Consider the following 18529-nt stretch of genomic DNA (forward strand, 5'->3'; position numbering starts at 1 on the left):
TTTTCTTTATTGGTTTATGACTTAATTGCCTTGGGGTCAGAACATAATTTGAACAACTTAAATTCTTTGAAATGTGTTGGTTTCTGATGCAATGTACCAATTATAGTACATTATATATCCCAAAGATGGTCCTGTTTCCCCAGCCACATGCCCCTCTGCGATGTGATCTTGCACTTTACAGAACAAGAGGAAATGGGCCCTGTCACTGACCAAGAGAAAACGGCTGGCCTGGTAGTTCTCTCATCCTGCTGGGAAAATGGCCACCATGGAAGAAGCGTGACTGCCCTGGAACTAAAGGCTTGAAAGATTCAACATAGGTGAAAGGATTCTGGAGGTGACAGATCTTCAGAGAAGAAAACAGCCAAGGAGTGCCACAGTGCCAAGGCAGGTGACTAAAGAAGCCATCTTAAATCTAATCCAAGTATGCCTTAGGATGACTCCAGTATTGACTCCTTCTGACCAAAGCTACGTAAGAGACACTAAGTAAAAATCATCTGAGTCTAGGCAAGCCAAAGAAGCTTTAAAAAAAAAAAAAACCAGTAATAGATTGCTATTTTAAGCTCCACATCTTAACAGCGATTTTTGTTTATTGTTGTTGGCTTGAAAAGTCTCACGTATCCAAGGCTAGCCTTGATGACCTTGAAACATGGTCTCAGGTAGCCCAGAAGGGCCTCAAACTTGTTCTGTAGTTTGACCTTGAATACCTGATCTCCCCTGGTTTGCTTGCCTTCACTTCCAGAATGCTGGGATTATAGGTGTGTGTCACCATGCCCAGTTGATGAAGCCTGTGGTTTACTGCATGCTAGATTAGCCCTCTTCTTAAACCCTTGACTGAACTTAATCTCAGACCAAGGGTAATTTGTGATGCCTCAATGATTATGCAGAATGATTATGCAGATTTATGGAAATGTTCCTGGCGGGGCTGGAGAAGCAGCTCAGTGGTTAAGGTGCAGCTCCGCTCTTGCAGAGGACCCAAACTCAGCTCTCAGCACCCATCTCAGGTGTCGCAACCGCCTGTAATCCCAGCTCCAGATGGTCTGGCACCCTCTTCTAGACACACACACACAAATACATACACACACAGTTTAAATTTGAAAAGATTTACCTTATAAATGTCCCATGCATATTTAAAAATAATTATCAACTGTAATTATTAATGTTCTGTTATGTCAAGTAAGTCAAATTCCTTAGCTTGTATATTTAAGTCTATATTCTTGATTACTTGGTTTGCTTTCATAAATTACTGAGAGGTTTTTTAAATCTTTCACGGTGATTCTTTGACTACTCTCCTTTTAGTCACCACACCCCAAATCCTGTTGAAGACTGAGGGCCTCTCACTGGCTAGGCAAGCATTCTACCACTGGGGCTACACCCCAAATCCCTAGGTCTATAATTTGTTTCATATTCTTTTATTGTCAATATTTATTGTTTACTTATATATCTAAGCTAACATATAAAGTATTGAGTTTCATTATGGAATTTTCATCCATATATATTCTTATTAATCTCTCCAACTACTTTCTCTCACCCCATCTGGTCCCTTTGCTGGTCCCTACCACCCCCCAGCTTGTTACCCTTCCTGTTTTCCACATGTATTCCACTACAATATCTAGCTAGCTAGCTATCTCATTGCTCCTCCATCTCTAAGATCTTTTCTTTCCCTTATAGTCCACTACTTTTATGAATACACACACACACATAAAAATTCATATGCATATGAGAGAAAACATGCAGTATTTGAGTCTGGTTTATTTCACTTTAATGATCCCTAGTTGTATCCATTTCCTGAAAATGTCATAGTTTCCTTTTTATTTATGTCTGAATATGTACCGCATTTTATCTTTTTGACAGGTAATGAGCATATAGGATGATCCTACTTGTTAGTGCAACAATAAACATGAATGTGTGCTGTGGGACAATAGTTTTACCCTGTAAAGATGTTTCTTGTATTTGCTTAATAAAATGCTGATTGGCCTGGAGCCAAACAGGAAGTATAGGCGAGGCAAGAAGAACAGAATTCTGGGAAGAGAAAGAGTGAGTCTGCAGTCGACACAGAGGAACCCAGACACAGAGGAAAGAGGTACCAAGCCACACGGCTAACACAGACAAGAATTATGGGCAACTTATAACAATAAGTTATAAGCGTTAATAAGAAGCCTGAGCTAATAGGCCAAACAGTTTATGATTAATGTAGACCTCTGTGTATTTCTTTGGGATCGATCAGGCAGGACAGGAAACCTCTTTCAACAAATGTGTGAAGCTTGAGAGGTGGCATAAGCTCAAATCTGAGCACCTATGTCAGGAGGCTCAAACCTGACTGTAACTTCAGCTCCTGGATTTCCGATACCCTCTTCTGGACTGTGATGGTACCTGCATAGACTAGACACACACACACACACATACACACACACACACACACACACACACACACACACTTGTTCCTTTAGCTTAATAAAAACAAACTGTTAGCAAAACAAATGGCAACAGAAAGACCTGAAGTACAAGTACTTCTATGGTATATTGACTTAAAGTCCTTCAGCTAAAACCCAAGAGTTGTACAGCTGGGTCATAGTTCTTTTTTCAATTTTTTTTTAAGAACCTCCATGTTGGTTGCTACATTGGTTACACTAGTTCATTTCAGCACCAGGACTGGCAGAGTTGAAGCAGAAGGGACAGCTGGGTGACCCCATGGAATTTCACATGGTAAAGAGGATGAGGAGAGCGACCATCCAACAGAAGAGCCACACAGCTCCTGGCAGGGCAAAACCCAGATGGCATAGAAAAGTTGCTGCTTCATAGATGGGTTCCTGGCATAACCAATATAAAGCTGCCAAATTCTGCCAAATACCATTTCAGTGCAGATCCCTGCGCTCACCACACCATCTATGGTGGTGGCTCCAGTACTAACAAACCTGGCTGCTATATCAGTGTTTTGGGATACAACTCTGGTCTGGAATTCCCATCTGGCCATTTGGAGAGGGGAGCTGCTGTAGGTGAGCTGTTAGAAGGGACCTCTGGTCTTCTCAGGAGGGAAGCAGATACATGCCTGATCAGAACTGGAGAAGCGAGTAGCCTTGGTGCTCCTCATCTTTCCCATCTACCAGCTTTGGCCCTTGGTCTCTGGGGATTAATTTTGTCTGGTAAAAATCATGGTCTGATCGTTCCTCCCTTTAGGAACAGAAATGCTTACTTTGTGTTGCTGTCTGATGGAAGTATATAACTTCTTTTATTTTATACAAACCTACAGCTAAGAGATAGAATTTTAAAGTACTGGAATTGTTGAAAACTATGGGGACTTTAAAGTTGGCCTGTATACATTTTATGCTTAAACATGGTCATGAGAATGTGTGGACAAGGAATGGAGGGTATGGCTTAAAGGTGATGTTTGAGTGTCTCACTGACAGGGGACAGAGCTGTGAGTGTTACCTGTCAACCTGACAGGATCTAGAATCACCTGGGAGTATTTTATCCCAGCAACATAAAAAGAAACTATAACATGTGTCATTTTATTTCTTCATATTTCCAAGTCCTGCAAAACTTATGGTGTCAACTGATTTTATTGTTCCTGGAAGCATTCCAAGGACATATTATTATATTTGCATTAACTATCTAAAACATAATAATCTTGTTTGAGAAACAAATGTTGAAGATTTTTATTTACTGTGTACATGTTGGAGAAACACTGAATACTCTTACAATAATCCAATGTAAACAACTTAGTGTAAACTTACGTAACACTCTTAATAATTAATTTTCAGTCTACAGATAGTGTTAGATTCTATGCAAAACCTAATCATAGAATGTGACTAAGATAAAGTGTTCAGGAAGAGGTAATATTTAATGTTTCAGGAAAAGATAATAGTTTTTTTTTCATTTACAAGTTTAGAAGGGCTTAACTAAAGACACAAAAACAAATAAGGAAAAACTACCAAACAGACAAAAATACAATTCTCAAATGTTGAGGCTGAGTTAGAATTTTATGTTATTAAATTTGAGTTGTAAAGAAAGCGTAGAACTAAGGCTCACACACATCCAAATAATATGCACAAAAAGAAAAAGAAAAAGGATACATTTTTTAAGATAATTCTATAGCTGCTATATGTTCCAGAAGGACAAACAGATTTAACAAGATATCTTCAAAAATAATCCCATTTATGTCTTCATAAAGTAGTAAACCACCAAACTCTGTGTAAGAAGTGTCTCTGTGTTCATGTGGTACTGGAATTGAACCCAGGACCTGTACAAGCATGGCAAGTGTTGTACCACCAAGCTTTGTAACTGGCCTTTCCTAACATTTTGAGACAGGGTCTTTCTAAGTTGCCCAGGCTGGCTTGAGCTTCCTCTCCTCCTGCTCCAGCCACCCAAGCACCTGGGATTACAGGTTAGCACCATCAAGCCCAGCAAAACTGCCTTCTTGAGATTGCCACAACTCTAGATTCATTTAGAAGGCAGAAAAGCCAAGTCCAGTGGCACACACCTACAGTTTCGGCTTATTTATAATGCTGAGGCAGGAGTATTACTAAGGCCCAGAAGTTAGAGGCCAGCCTGAGTAACACAATGAGACCTTGTCTCAAAAAGGGTATAGAATATTAACACAGAGGTTTCAGCATAAACATATAAGAAAACAGTACAAATACGAGTCCAGAAAATCAGGAAAGTCACATTCCAGCTTGAGCTGAGCCTCATTAGTCACTCTGGCCGGATACCCTCTCAAGTTTTCATTTCCTTATAAGGCTCAGTATTAGGCTCATGTTTTACTATGGGGACTATGAGGCACCTGACTCACTATGTTCAGAAACAAACGTTTACAGTTCAAGTATAGCATCCTAACTTTTTAAGTCAAAATAATGACCAGAATCATAAAGGTTAGCATTTCAGAACTGAACCTAGAAAAAATACGATGCAATACTAAAGTCAAAATCAAAAGTGCATTTGACAGAGATCTTCAAGGATATGTTTGGATGACAATAATTCCATAATAATTATGCACTTGCAATTTGTGATGATGTCAAAAGGGAGAACCAAAATGATACTGAGTTTTCTCAGGACATATGTTGAGAAAGAAAATAATTCTTTTTCCATTCTCATTTAAATTATAAGCATGTCATAATATAAAAATAAATGTAAGTACAATTTAACTTAGTTTCCTCCTTAATTTGTTTTTTATAGCAGACATATTAATTTCATTTTGAACATGATATGCCAAATATCCAGAGCTTCCTGGAATGAAGTCATGTAATTCTCCAAGGAATTTCTCCAAGGCATCAATTGATATATAACCTATAAAAATAAGAAGAAATAGATACATTTGAAATTCTACCATGCTATTTTATTTTCAGTGTCTTTGATTTATTAGTTAAAATTTTTATAGAATATTTTTAAAGAACTAAAAAGAAAAATAAAGCTGGTGGGAAGATTCTCAAAGGATGCCCTTAGGCATCTGCTCTTCCTGCTCCCCCAACCCAGGACCGAGACTGAAGACCCATGCACCGCACTCCGTTACGTAGGACTGGAGACCAAACCCAGAGCTCTGTACATGCCAGGCAAGCTCTCTACAGCTAAGCTATAGCCCCAGCCCTTAACACTGGTTTCTTTTTACGCCTTAGTTTACAAAATAATGGGTTTTATTATGACCTTTTCACTAAAACACATTATTGTACTTTGCTCATATTTGTCTCCTCTCTTCTGCCCATCTCCCCTTCTCACTGTCCTAGTTTTGTTTGTCTGAGACGGGGTTCACTTCAACCTAGGTTAGACTGGAACGCACTTGTAGACGAGGCTGGTCTTGAGCTTTCAGCAATCCTCTGCTTCAACTCCTAAATTCTCACACTATTGGTGTAAACCAACACACTTAACTTTTCCTTCCACTTCTGAAAAGCATAGATACTTGATAAGCAACTTCGATAACTGAGAGTGAATGTCTATACTGGGGCTGGAACATTAAAGTATGGAAACTAGAATGACTGGGAATAACTGGCCTAGGTTGTAACCACTGAAAATTGCCTCTCCAGCTACGCAACAGCACAGACAGCGCATCTGCTCTACAGAGCAGACATTTCCAAGCACTGTAAGACTGGGATAAAGTTCTCTAGTGAAAAATTAATAGCAAAGTCAGTCCTGCTGTCAATCAATACAAGATATGGCTGTAATGTTGATGTAATTAATAATCTGAAATAGATATGAATGCCAAAAAAGAGACCTTGCCTAACTGCAGAGATATTAAGATCTTAATATTCAAAGATCTTAAGCAGTAACTTGATAACAATTATTTATCATTTGAATGATTGTATTTTACATGTAATACAAATGTTTGTGGTTTATACTAATACTAAAAGCAAACATTCTAAAAATTCTAGAAGATCCAAAGTATGACTGAATTTAAAAGTACCATAAAAAACAATAGAGTTTATACATATAGCTTGATGGTTTTAGTAATAAAGTCAATTCATAGTTGAAAATTATAAGTCCAGTCATAGAAAATTAGTATCATTAATCTATTTAAGTCGTTGGATATCTATTTCCTTAGCTCCATCCCATGTGTATTCATGACCTCTGCCTGATAAATGAGCACTTGCGTAACCAGTGGAGAAAATGCTTATTGCACAGACACCATGTGAGGCTGCTAAACGCTTACTGCACGTGTGTGTAGATGGCACCAAGGTCTTGCACTCACAGAGAAGTGCTAAGAGAAGCAGGGCGGTTCATCACACAAGGTGTCTCCTCAATAGAGGAGATAAAACTGAATACCCTGCATTCCACCCAGAAAGCTAAAAGTGGAAGTTGCTAACAACCTGGTGACCTCTTTGCTATCTGAAGAGACAGACCTCACCCTAATTTCCCAGACCGATTATCCCAGACTCTTTCCTCCCTTAGGGGAGATGTCACATGTATTTCTTGTACTGCTGACCTCTATGCTATCAGTCAGAGACCACATTAGCTATAGAACACACCCTCAAGGTCACAGGTACTTTGTAAAAGAGTTGCTATGTAATCATACATTAATCTTTATTGTGCACCTGGAATTGGAATCATGGGAATTACTGTTGCCTGGAGACTCTTTTTCAAATTCTATTGTGTTTAAATATGCCTAAAATAAAGTGCCTGGTATTAGACTTCCCTAAGTCTGATTCACGTTGATGAAGTCAATCTGCATAGGGTTTTCATTTTTATCTCTGTGCAGTTGCTCCCCTGCCTGTATACTTGCAGGGACCTCCTTACACATACACTATGCAAGATTTCTAAACACATTGGGAAAGAAATACAAAATTAAGTCGCGCACGCCTTTAATCCCAGCACTTGGGAGGTAAAGGCAGGCAGATCTCTGTGAGTTCAAGGCTAGCCTGGTCTACAGAGCAAGTTCCAAGACAGGCTTCAATGTGAAACCTTTCATTAGAAGAATTGTTAACACTATAAAGATACAGACAGACAGTAGAATGGTGGGGGCTTTGAGCAGAGCTCAATCCTCCAAGGCAAAATGGAGGTCACTTCTTATAGGTCTCAGAGGAAAGGGGAGGTTTCATGTTATGTGGCAAGTTAGTCCATAGAAAGCTCAGCTGCCTCTGGCTCCACAGTAAAGCCTGATCCTTGTCGTGTAAAAGGCCCTGAGTTCAACCTCCAGACTACAAAAACAAAAACAAAAGAGCTAATCCCTGAATGTCAGAAATAAACTGCAACTGTCTCACGCAAGCAAGACCAAGCATCCCTCCCTTCTAGGGACACCTGTCTTGGCACAGAAAATACGAAGCCCATGTTTGGTCCATTCTGCAAGTTAATGTTTTAGAAGATGAACGGCACCCTCCTATCACCATGGTAAAAGAAAAGGCTCTGCTTGGTAACAGCTTTCTTCTCCCTCGTTTCTTCCCTAGCTGGGTTGCTCTAATTTTCACCTCAGTTTACCTGTTACCATGTTGTTCACTGGATAACTCTGAAGAGGGAAGTACACCTGCTTTTCTACAACTGGAGTGCTTATAAAATGACTCTCCGCACTATAAAAAATGGAACATACAGAAAGTCACATTTATGTTTGAATTTTTAATTTATATTACAAATGAAGATTCATTCCAGACCATGTTTATAGTAATTTAACACTTCTTTAATCAGGTTTTACTTTTACTTGGTGCTCTCAGAGGTCAGAAGAGAGTGTTGGATCCCCTGGAACCAGAGCAGCTGATGGTCGTGAGCAACCATGTGGGTGCTGGAATTAAGCCCAGATACTCTGTAAGAGCAACAAGTGCTCTTACCCACTGAACTATCTCTTAAGCCTCACTTTTACTCTTTTTAATAAAAGTTCATATGACTTTGGACAAATTAATCTTTTTAATCTTAGATCTCTTTCTCTAAAATGAGAATGGTGATGATGTCTCAGAGGAATTGTGAAACTAAAACAAATACACAATCAAGCTCAAAGATTTCTACATTCAATTTGAACGGCAATAAAGCATATTAACTCAATACCTTTCAGACAGTCCTTTTTTGTGTTTTGTTGTTGGCTCACTGCTTTCTTTTTTATTTGATGTTATTCTGCCATGCTGTAAATAGCAAAATAAATCACATTTTTAAAATTTAGCATACTAATTATCTAATCATTAATTTTTAAATTAAATTAAAACATAATCAAAGGCTATTTAAATTTATTCTTTTAGTTAAGTCACTGTAAGCTGGCAGGGAAGCTTACGAAATTTTGTATATATATTCATATAATCATGCCTTTAGAAGAGCATAAAAAAGGAAAACCAGGATTTTAAATGCTAGCTATAGCTACAGCAGGTAATTGAACTTGGATTGAGGGAAGAGGAAGAATACAGGAAAGAAGGAAGGACGGAAGGAAGGAAGGAAGGAAGGGAGAGAGGGAGGGAGGGAGGGAGAGAGGAAGGAAGGAAGAAATCAAACATTACAGACTTAAGACTTTCTTAAAATTCTTGACTTCAGGATTCTCCTTCTTACATATCAAAAAAGAAAAAGCTGAACAATTTGCTCCCTCTTTAAAGAGATCGTGATGGAGATATGTCCACTTCTGAAGTTGTAACAAAACTAAAAGTATATTAAGCTTTTCCAAAACATTTGTAGAAATGACTCAGATGTTTATACCTAATGTATTTAACAGAATATCGTTAGAAATTCTGTATTTAGATCATAAATCTTTCCTAAGCAATAATAATGTTCCAAATTACTTTCCAGATTTATCCTTGTTATTTTTATTTGATAACATAACTTTCTACATATAGATTATAGTATTATAAATAGCTGATATTCAACACTGATAAGTACTTTGAAGGATTGACAAGATCCTTTATCAAATAATGTCTAGCCAATAATCAATAAAAGTGTGTTATATTAATATTCTTATTCTGTCTGTGTGTCTGTGTAAATGTACGTCACATGCAGGCAAGTGCCCACAGAGGCCAGCAGAGCTCCTCAGAGCCCCTGGAGCTAGAGTTACAGGCAGTAGTGAGGCACCTGGTGCAGGTACTGGGGTTCACTGGTGAACCGAATGCTGGTCCTTTGGAAGAGCAGGAAGTGCTCCTCACCTGAGCCAGCCCTCCAGCCCTATACTAACTTTTTAACAGAAATGACATTAGATTAGGTTGAGGCTAAGCAAACTTGGTTTCATCATGCTAATATGTGATTACATGTACTAAAACAATTTTTTTAAATCTTCTGTTTATGTCAGCATTTTTATTTATAAAACTAAATGATCTTTAAGTTCCTTTAAAGTCCCATAGTACTGGTATACTGAATAATTTGACAAATAATTTTTAAAAATCATGATTACTTGTGTAGAAACATTGACAAATCAGAGATTAGATATTTTCAGAATTTATCATTTCCAAACCAAAGATCCTGAAGAGACTATGATTTCCAAATGATGACACTCTGAGAAATAAAAACAAATTAGTGGGGCCAATGAGATGGCTCAGCAATCAAGAGTGTGTGCTGAAAATTCTGATAACCTGAGTTTGATTTCCTGAGCCCACAGGGTAAAGGGACAGGATCAGCTTCTCTAAGTTGTCCTCTGACTTCCACATGTGTATTGTGGCCTGTGCCACACAAAGAAGTAAATAAATATTTTAATTAATAAAAGGAATACGAAATCTATAAATTATTTGGCTGTGGAAATATAGATTTTTTCTCTATTTTTCTCAGTCTAAAAAATAATATCCTGCTAAGTTTTTAAAAATAATACAGAAATACTATATACCTTGCACTTAAAGAGATATTTTTGCTACCTTGAGTGTGCTCTTTTTCAGTTTTGTGATATCATTTGAAAACAACATTTCTTTTTGGAGGGTAGGGAGTTTCTCTGTGTCGCTTTGGAATCTGTCCTGGCACTAGCTCTTGTAAACCAGGAGGGCCTTGAACTCACAGACATCTGCCTGCCTCTGCCTCTCAAGTGCTGGAATTAAAGGCGTGCGCCACTACTGCCTGGCTGAAACATAACATTCCTATTCCTTAAGATCTAGCAAGAATTTTCTCAAAAATGTATTTTTATCTTTATGCCCCTGGCATACTTAAGAAAATTTAACATTTTTATTATTTAACATTATTATTTAATATTCCATGAATCAGTTTTTCCAGTTGCTCTCAAAATGCCTTTTTTAGACAGGGTCTCACTAATAAAGCCCTGGCTGGCCTGAAACTCACAGACCTCTGCTTGCCTCTGCCTCCAAGTGCCAGGATTAAAGACCAGTGCCACCATGCTTTTTATATTAAAGAAATGTTTCTTTTATATTAAAAATAATCTATATATAGGATCTGATCACCACATTTGTTTGTTGTGTCTCAATTTAGAAAGTTTTCTTGCTTTTATTGTGAGTCATTATAGAGGTCAGGTCAGTTGACTGACTTGAGGCAAGATATCGATATGAATAATTTGCATTGGTATGGATTTTAAGGTCAATTTGTTATATGTATATGTATTTCTAATATTGATTAAGGTATTTTGATTGTGTAGTTCATTTAAAAACGTAATGTATAATTAGGAAATATAGGTTATTAATGGATAATTATCAATAATAATCAAGCTTGTAGTCATGTTAGTTAGATTTTCTAGATGTGCATAGATATATTTCAGATAGGGACTCTTCATATCTTTCAAAGACTACAGAATATGGCATTTAATGTTTTAAAAACTTAGGACTTTTCATGACAATGAGATACGTCTGCTCCTGGCAGCACCAATCTACTTCAAGAGGAAGATGGGCATCGAAGAGGCTCCTTATGGAGTTGGTTAGACATTTGGGCAAGAAACTGCTCTTGCCTGGACTGTTGCATAAACTGGACACAGAGAACCCTCAGAGAAGATGACTGCTGAACTTGCCTAAAGGTGAGATGGTCTTTCGGGGTTCCTGATTCATGAAAGAGTCTGCGAGACATTCTACAGGACACAGCAGATAGTGACTGAACTGTCTTTGAAATTTCCTGCTTCATGGAAATGTCTGCTGGATACTATGGTCCTGTAGGCCGAAGATGGATGCCCCAATGGTACAGAGGATCTTTGGGTGACTGTCCAGGCAGCGAGATGTCTTTGTCATTTCTAGAGTTTGGAACTTGCTTATTTCTTGTTTGCTTAGGTAATATTATATCCTTCTGGAGTCTTTGATGGAGTTGAAGAATAAATAGTTATAGTTTTCCTTAGTTATGATAAAAGATAAAATAGATATGTTAACTGTAATTCTTACTTGATAACTGTTTTGTTATATGTAATTTTACTATGTTAAAGTGAAAGCCTTTCTTTTTTGTTTAAACAGAAAAAGGGGAAATGATGTAGGTAGGTCTTCTATCTATCTGTTGTTTCACTGGTTAATTAATAAAGAAAACTGCTTGGCATGATAGGTCAGAACATAGGTAGGCAGGGAAGACAGAACAGGATGCTGGGTAGAAGGCAGTGAGGCAGTTGCCATGAAGCTCCGGCCCAAGATGGACGTAGGTTAGAATCTTTCTGGTAAGCCACCACCTCGTGGTGCTACACACATTAATATTTATTTCCTGGATTCATGTGAATAACTCATAATTGCATCTTGGGAAGCTTCTGAATAAGAATTCAGCACAGACAATACTGTGTACTTACTATATCACAACAGACTAAGCCAAATGAGAGGTTATTCCAGTATTAGTGATATCAGTTTGATCATTTGGCTAAAGTGGTATCTTCTAGTATGTCCATTTGCAGATAATGCTTGTCTGTAATTAGTACAATCTGTGGGTAATAATTTGGGATCATAGTTTTAGCATAAATTAATGGCTCTTGTCTAAATCAATTATTATATTGGAGGTTACAGAATACATATTTTTCTTCTTTTTTTTTTTTGGTTTTTCAAGACAGGGTTTCTCTGCAGCTTTTTTAGAGCCTGTCCTGGACCTAGCTCTTGTAGACCAGGCTGGCCTCGAACTCACAGAGATCCGCCTGCCTCTGCCTCCCGAGTGCTGGGATTAAAGGCGTGCGCCACCACCGCCCGGCCAGAATACATATTTTTATTGTGTATGTGCGTGTTGGGGACAAGGCACCCGATAAGACACAGCATGCACATGGTGCTCTGAGGACAACCTACTGGGGCCGGTTCTCTCCTTCCACATGGAACCTGCCCAGGCCATCAGGCTTATGCAGCAAGCTCTTTGACTAAGGGAGTCATCTTGCCAGCCCAAGGAAGAATTTTCTACTTTATCATCCTTTCTTCTTTATTAGTTGCTATTGCTATAATGAAAAGTTTTACTTATACCACTTTTTTTCTTCTTTCTTATCTTCCTGTCTTTTTTTTCTTTCTGCTTTTGGATTATCACTATGAACTAACTGATGCCTTTTTATATAATGTGTGATTATCTATTATTGTCTTCTTTTCATGCTGAAATTATTTATATTTGGCTACTGCATAAAAATTTTGAAGTAAAAAACAGACAAATTTGAGTAGAACGGCAAAAACTAAAAAGTAGTATTGCATATATTTATTAAGGAACAGTCCTCAAAACAAACAAGTGATACTGCACAAGAATTCACCACAATCTCCACCAGCAAATACCATGTACCTATTGTTACTCTATACTCCTGACTAAAGAAACCAAAGCTTATTTATTTTTCCAGTACTAGAAACTGAAGTGAAGGCCTCCTATGCTAAGGAGGCAGTTTACTACAGTGTTCTAACCCAACCCTCAACTTTCTGTTCTTTTTCTATTTTATTTTTTGACAGGTTTACTTTTTGACAGGTTTTCTTTTATTTTTTTTCCATTGACAGGTTTTCTTAAACTTCTGATCCTCCTGTCCCTACCTCCCAAACGTTAGCATTGCAAACATATGCCACCCTGTCTGGTTTTTATGCTGGCTGAGGACTGAATCCAGGGTTTCTTGGATGCTAAGCCTGCACCTGAGTTTCTTATAAGAATGGTTTCACTTATACAAAAATACTTTAGTTTTACTGTTGTATTATGTAAAAACTATGTGAAACCAGATAATATTCAATAAAAGCATACTCTCAAATTTTCTTAATCTAGATCATTGATGCATATGCCACAAATTATACTGCCTTCAAATTTTTCAAACTGTACATCCCAACCAAGTATTTCAATTCCCTCTTACCTTTTGTATTGGAAAATTTTCAGCTTGTTCCCAAATAAAACTACCAATTTTTCTTCGTATTTCTGTAGTGAGGAAAAACAAATCCAATATTTTTTAAAGTAATTTCTGGGTTTTGCATAACATTTGAAACTTGTAGATTATGTTTATTCTACTTGAATAACCTCTTTTTTTTTATTCTACTTGAATCAAAATAATCAGATTCCTGCTGAAAAGCCTAGGAGTCAGGTGGTGGCTGCGCATGCCTTTAATCCCAGCACTTGGGAGGCAGAGGCAGGCAGATATCTCTGAGTTCAAGGCCAGCCTGGTCTACATAGAGCTAGTGCCAGGGCAGGCTCCAAAGCTACAGAGAAACCCTGTCTCAAAAAAACAAAAAAAAAAACTGATAATAAAAGCATAAAGAGGAGGAGGAGACCTGTATATAACCTGTATATAACATGCAGAGGCCAGAGGACAGCACTGAGTACTTTCCTCTGCCTTACTGCCTTCAGACAGGGTCTTTCACTGAACTAGAAGCTCACTGGTTCAGCTAGACTGGCTGGCCAACAAGCTCCCGGGATCTCTCTGTTCCCATCCCCCGACAGCTGGTGTTAAAGGCACTCATGACCATGTCTATACATATGGATGCTAAGAATTCAAATTCAGGTTCTTATGCTGGGTAAATTCTCTTACTCACTGAGTCATTTCCCTGCCCTTACTTTTTCTACTAGCATATATCACTTCATTAGATATGTGTCTCTATTATGCCAAATATTAAAAAATAAGACAATTGTCACAATAAAATGCCTAAAGTTGTTAAGTGTGTAGAGTTGAGGTTCTCAAGAATAAATTTATTTTTCTAAAAAGTAGATAAACAATGTCTAGTAAAATAGGAATTCTATAAAATTAAGTATATCTGGTGACTTTTTATCATTTTAATAATCTCAAAATTCTTTACAACAACCCACTAGAAGACAAAAAGGGTCTAATTACACTAGACTTTTGCTGACCAATATGGTAGCAATGGTAAATGTATGCTGAGTCATACTGAGGTATGGTGTAAGTGTAAAATCAGCACTGGATGTTTAATATTTGGTATCAGAAAGAATATAAAATATTTTTAAAATTTCATGTTGATTATTGAAATGATAATCCTTTCAATATTAGGTTAAATAAAAAATACTTTAAGATTAATTTTGCCTATATCTTTTTAATATGACTACTAAACCTTTTAAACTCATAGTTCACAGTGGCATCTTACGCATATATCTACTGCTCTAACTGGGTACGTACAATATCCTAGTTTGAATGAGAATGGCCCCCACAGACTTCTGTTTGAATGTTTGGTCCCCAGATGGTGGAACTGTTTGAATCCTCATTGGAGAAAGTATGTTACTGGTGAAGCTGTTTAGGAAGGATCTTCATTGGAAAAGCATGTTACTGGCAATGGATCTGAGGCTTCACGGGACTGTACAATGCCCGGTGGTCTCTAATTCCTGTTTGTGGATCCAGATGTGAGCTCCCCGCTATGACGGCCATGGACTCCTTGCCCTTTGGAACTGTGAGCTTCAAATAAACGCTTCCTTCGATAAGCTGCCTTGGCCGTGGTGTTCTATCACAGTATGGAAAAGTGACTAAGACAGTAGTATACCTTTTTAAAGAGGTATGTTTTCATTTCAAACATTTTTTAAAGATTTAAATATATGTTAGTAGAAGAGGCTAAACTCAAAGGTAAAACAGAAGTTATAATTTAAAATAAGTTAATAAATTGGATACTCATTCTATAATACAAGCTTCTTGAAAGTAGGTTTTTGGCACATGTGGTTTTTAAAGATGAAGCCAGGCAGGGCTACATAGCAAAAACTTGTCTCAGAATTTTTGAAAAGTTGCTGGGCATGATGGTACATATCTATAATCTTGGCCACTGTGAACTATGAGCTTAAAAGGTTTAGTAGTCATATTAAAAAGATATAAGCAGGAGGATGGCCATGAATTTGAAACTAGCCTGGGTTACAAAATTAGTACCAGTTTAGTCAGAGTGACATAACAGAGCCACTCTCAAGAACAAAAAAGAGAGATAGGAAGGGAGGAAGGGCAAGAGAGACAGAGATAAAGTTATTTTAACAAATCCATTTTGCCATAAACCGTTAGTTTATTTGCATAACCACTTAGACTTAATTTAGTGTTATAACTACGTTGTGCTGAACACTATCTTTGCAGTGTCTAAGGATTCTTCTAGGAAAATAACTAAGTTTTTGGTTTGTTCTGCTTTGTTTTTAATATTTTCCTCACTGGAAATCTGTAAACAGCTTCAGTCTGTCTTTCTAGAAATGGACACAGAACTATGAGATAAACAAAATTTTCACCAGAACTGACTGACTAGGGGATGGAGAGATGGCTCAGGTCAGCAACACCGTATGTCCTTCCAGAGAACCCTGGTTCCTAGGACCCACATGGAGGTGCACGACTGTTTAACTCCAATTCCTGGGGATCTGATGCCCTCTTCTGGCCAGCTCAGGTACCAGGCACCACTGTGGTGCACTGAGATATGTTGGCAAAACACCCACATACAAAAAAATAAAGAAATTTAAACAAGAAGTGGGTAATTAACGAAAGACCTACAAAAATGAGATGTGTGAGGTTAGGCAGAGAACCTGAGTTAAGCTTTGGACAGACAGGCTAAGAACATGCTCCAAGCAGGGAAACTGAAAGCACCAATCTCAAAGGCAGCTCACTCACTTTTCCTTCTCACATCATATGGTTTTTGAGACAATGTGAAAGCAGAGTAATAATAAAATGAATTTACTATTATAAAAATATTCAAGAAAAGCCGGGAGGTGGTGGCTCACGCCTTTAATCCCAGCACTCGGGAGGCAGAGGCAGGCGGATCTCTGTGAGTTCGAGGCCAGCCTGGTCTACAAGAGCTAGTTCCAGGACAGGCTCTAAAAAAGCTGCAGAGAAACCCTGTCTCGAAAAAAAAAAATTCAAGAAAAAAATTAGAATGAAGAGATTCAACACTCGCAATCATTTATTAAATACTCACCACATGTCATGTACTTTAACCTATTACCTCATTTATCCTCAGAATCACTTGGAAGAAGTCAATGGATGTTAGATCACAAAACTGCTGGGCATGATGGTGCACAACTTTAGTCCCAGCACTGGGAGGGCAGGGACAGGTGGATCTGTGTGAGTCTGAGGACTGCCTGGTTTATCTAGTGAGTTCTAGGCCAACCAGGACTACACAGTAAGATCCTGCTTCAAAACAAACACCACAAAAGCAAATTAAGTATTGGATCCTAGCTGGTGAGCACTTGACTTTGGGGGTAATACCTGACTCTACTCTATTCACCACTGAATTCCAATTGAGAACAGAGATTGGTAAAATTAAATTTGGTTATCTTAATAGGGATTGGCTGGGTTTGGCAAACGGATGGGTTTATGATCTTTGCTAACCTTTTTGCAGACACGCAGGAGGAAGAACAAAATGGCCTAAGGCCACTGAGTTTTTCCTTTCAGTATTAGCTACCGCAGAGAGATAGTAGGCATGGAAAACCGTAGCGTTATCTTCTATGTACTCGGTGCTGTGATATATTCTAGAAGAAAGGAGATCTTCTAGGTTATCACATAGACAGGAATGCATTCCCCCTTTCAAAAGAAAACCAAATGACTGCTAGGATCCTGCTAACATTAGAGAATACATTTATGATGATGGTCTTTGTTTCCTGGCAAGAATGAATAAATTCCAGGTTCATTACTTAGTTTGGGGACCTAAGTGTAACTAAATCTCAGCTTTAGAATTTACAAAAGACCACCTAAAACAATAGTTAGCCATCAACAGTGGACTGAGAGCCAGCAGCCCAATGAGTTTTACTCATAGTCACTGCTATTATAAGAAATCAGTTAATACTGTGGTAGAGTGGCCATGCCATTCGAGAAGCCTTTCCATGCAGAAGACATCTTTTCTAGGCCTGAGGGAGTGAAGAAAGAAAGACATTAGAAAAACTGACGTATATGAAGGAGCAATAACAACACTTAAGGTTGACTAGACTACAAAAGGCATGGAAAATTAAAGAGGTTTTAGTTCATCTAAATCCACAGGCAGTGGAGTGAGGAGCCGGTCTCCTGTAAGCACTCGACAGCAATTATGAGAGGAGATGGCAGAGCACGTGACAGCAGAGTACTCTCTTAGGAAGCTCCCGTGACAGTCCTGACAAGGGGTAATTCCAGTGCCTGTAAAAGCGGCAATGAGGAGGAAGTCCGGTTCCGGTTACTAGAGCCTGTTCCATGGTGTTAGGCGCCAATTCATTCCTGGTAACGGAAATCCCGGCACTTAGAATGCCCAAACAGGAAGAGCATGAGTTTCAAGGCTAGCCTGGGCTATAGAGAAAATAGACTCCCCCCCCCCCCAAAAAAAAAACTAAAAATGGTGGGCAGATTTTCGACTTGAAGAATTCAGGATCTACTCCGGTGTTGAGGCGATATCTGGTTGACAAGCATGGAGTAGGGGCCTACAAGTTTCCAGGTAACAGCAGGACACTCAAAACCAGGATTTCCGTTAGAGACCAGAGGGACAGGCAGAAAGCCAGGGCGGAAGGAAGGAAAGGAGGGCTGCAAACTTGCTGTTCCCCAGTGCTGGTAACTGGACTGCTACTCCCCTGCGCGGCTCTAGGAAAGGCTCTCGCGCGTGGCCCTGGGTACCTCAGCGTGTCTGGATGCGAGGCATCACAGCTGAACAGGAAGTCGGCGGCCTGGGCATCGCTGACTGCCCCGCCTTCGTCCACTGTGGAGGCAAGAGCACGTGTGAGCGCCAAGCAGGGCAAGCGCCCCAAAACCCGGATGGGGGAGGAGGGCTTCCGGGGACCCACTGGCGCCCACGCCCTGCCCTGCCCATCTTCCTACCCCAGAGCTGCCTCAAGTCCTGACTGACGCTGCGGCAGAACCAACCACGCTGCCCCTGGAACATGGCGCCGCCTGCCTCCGGGG

The 18529-nt window shown here is 38.9% G+C and overlaps 1 protein-coding gene across 1 annotated transcript; it reads right to left on the bottom strand.

Annotated features, from left to right (window-relative positions):
* Nucleotides 1-5134: 5134 nt before the first annotated feature.
* Nucleotides 5135-18509, bottom strand: Terb2 (telomere repeat binding bouquet formation protein 2). Its single transcript, XM_038329227.1, has 7 exons — nt 18446-18509; nt 18245-18326; nt 17000-17139; nt 13568-13629; nt 8455-8528; nt 7897-7985; nt 5135-5280 (listed from the first exon to the last, which is right to left on the bottom strand). The coding sequence occupies exons 1-7, from the start codon at nt 18507-18509 to the stop codon at nt 5135-5137; spliced, it is 657 nt and encodes a 218-aa protein (XP_038185155.1).
* Between the last annotated feature and the right edge of the window lie 20 nt (nt 18510-18529).

The sequence above is a fragment of the Arvicola amphibius genome, chromosome 5 (genome assembly GCF_903992535.2).
Source record: "Arvicola amphibius chromosome 5, mArvAmp1.2, whole genome shotgun sequence".
NCBI lineage: Eukaryota > Metazoa > Chordata > Mammalia > Rodentia > Cricetidae > Arvicola > Arvicola amphibius.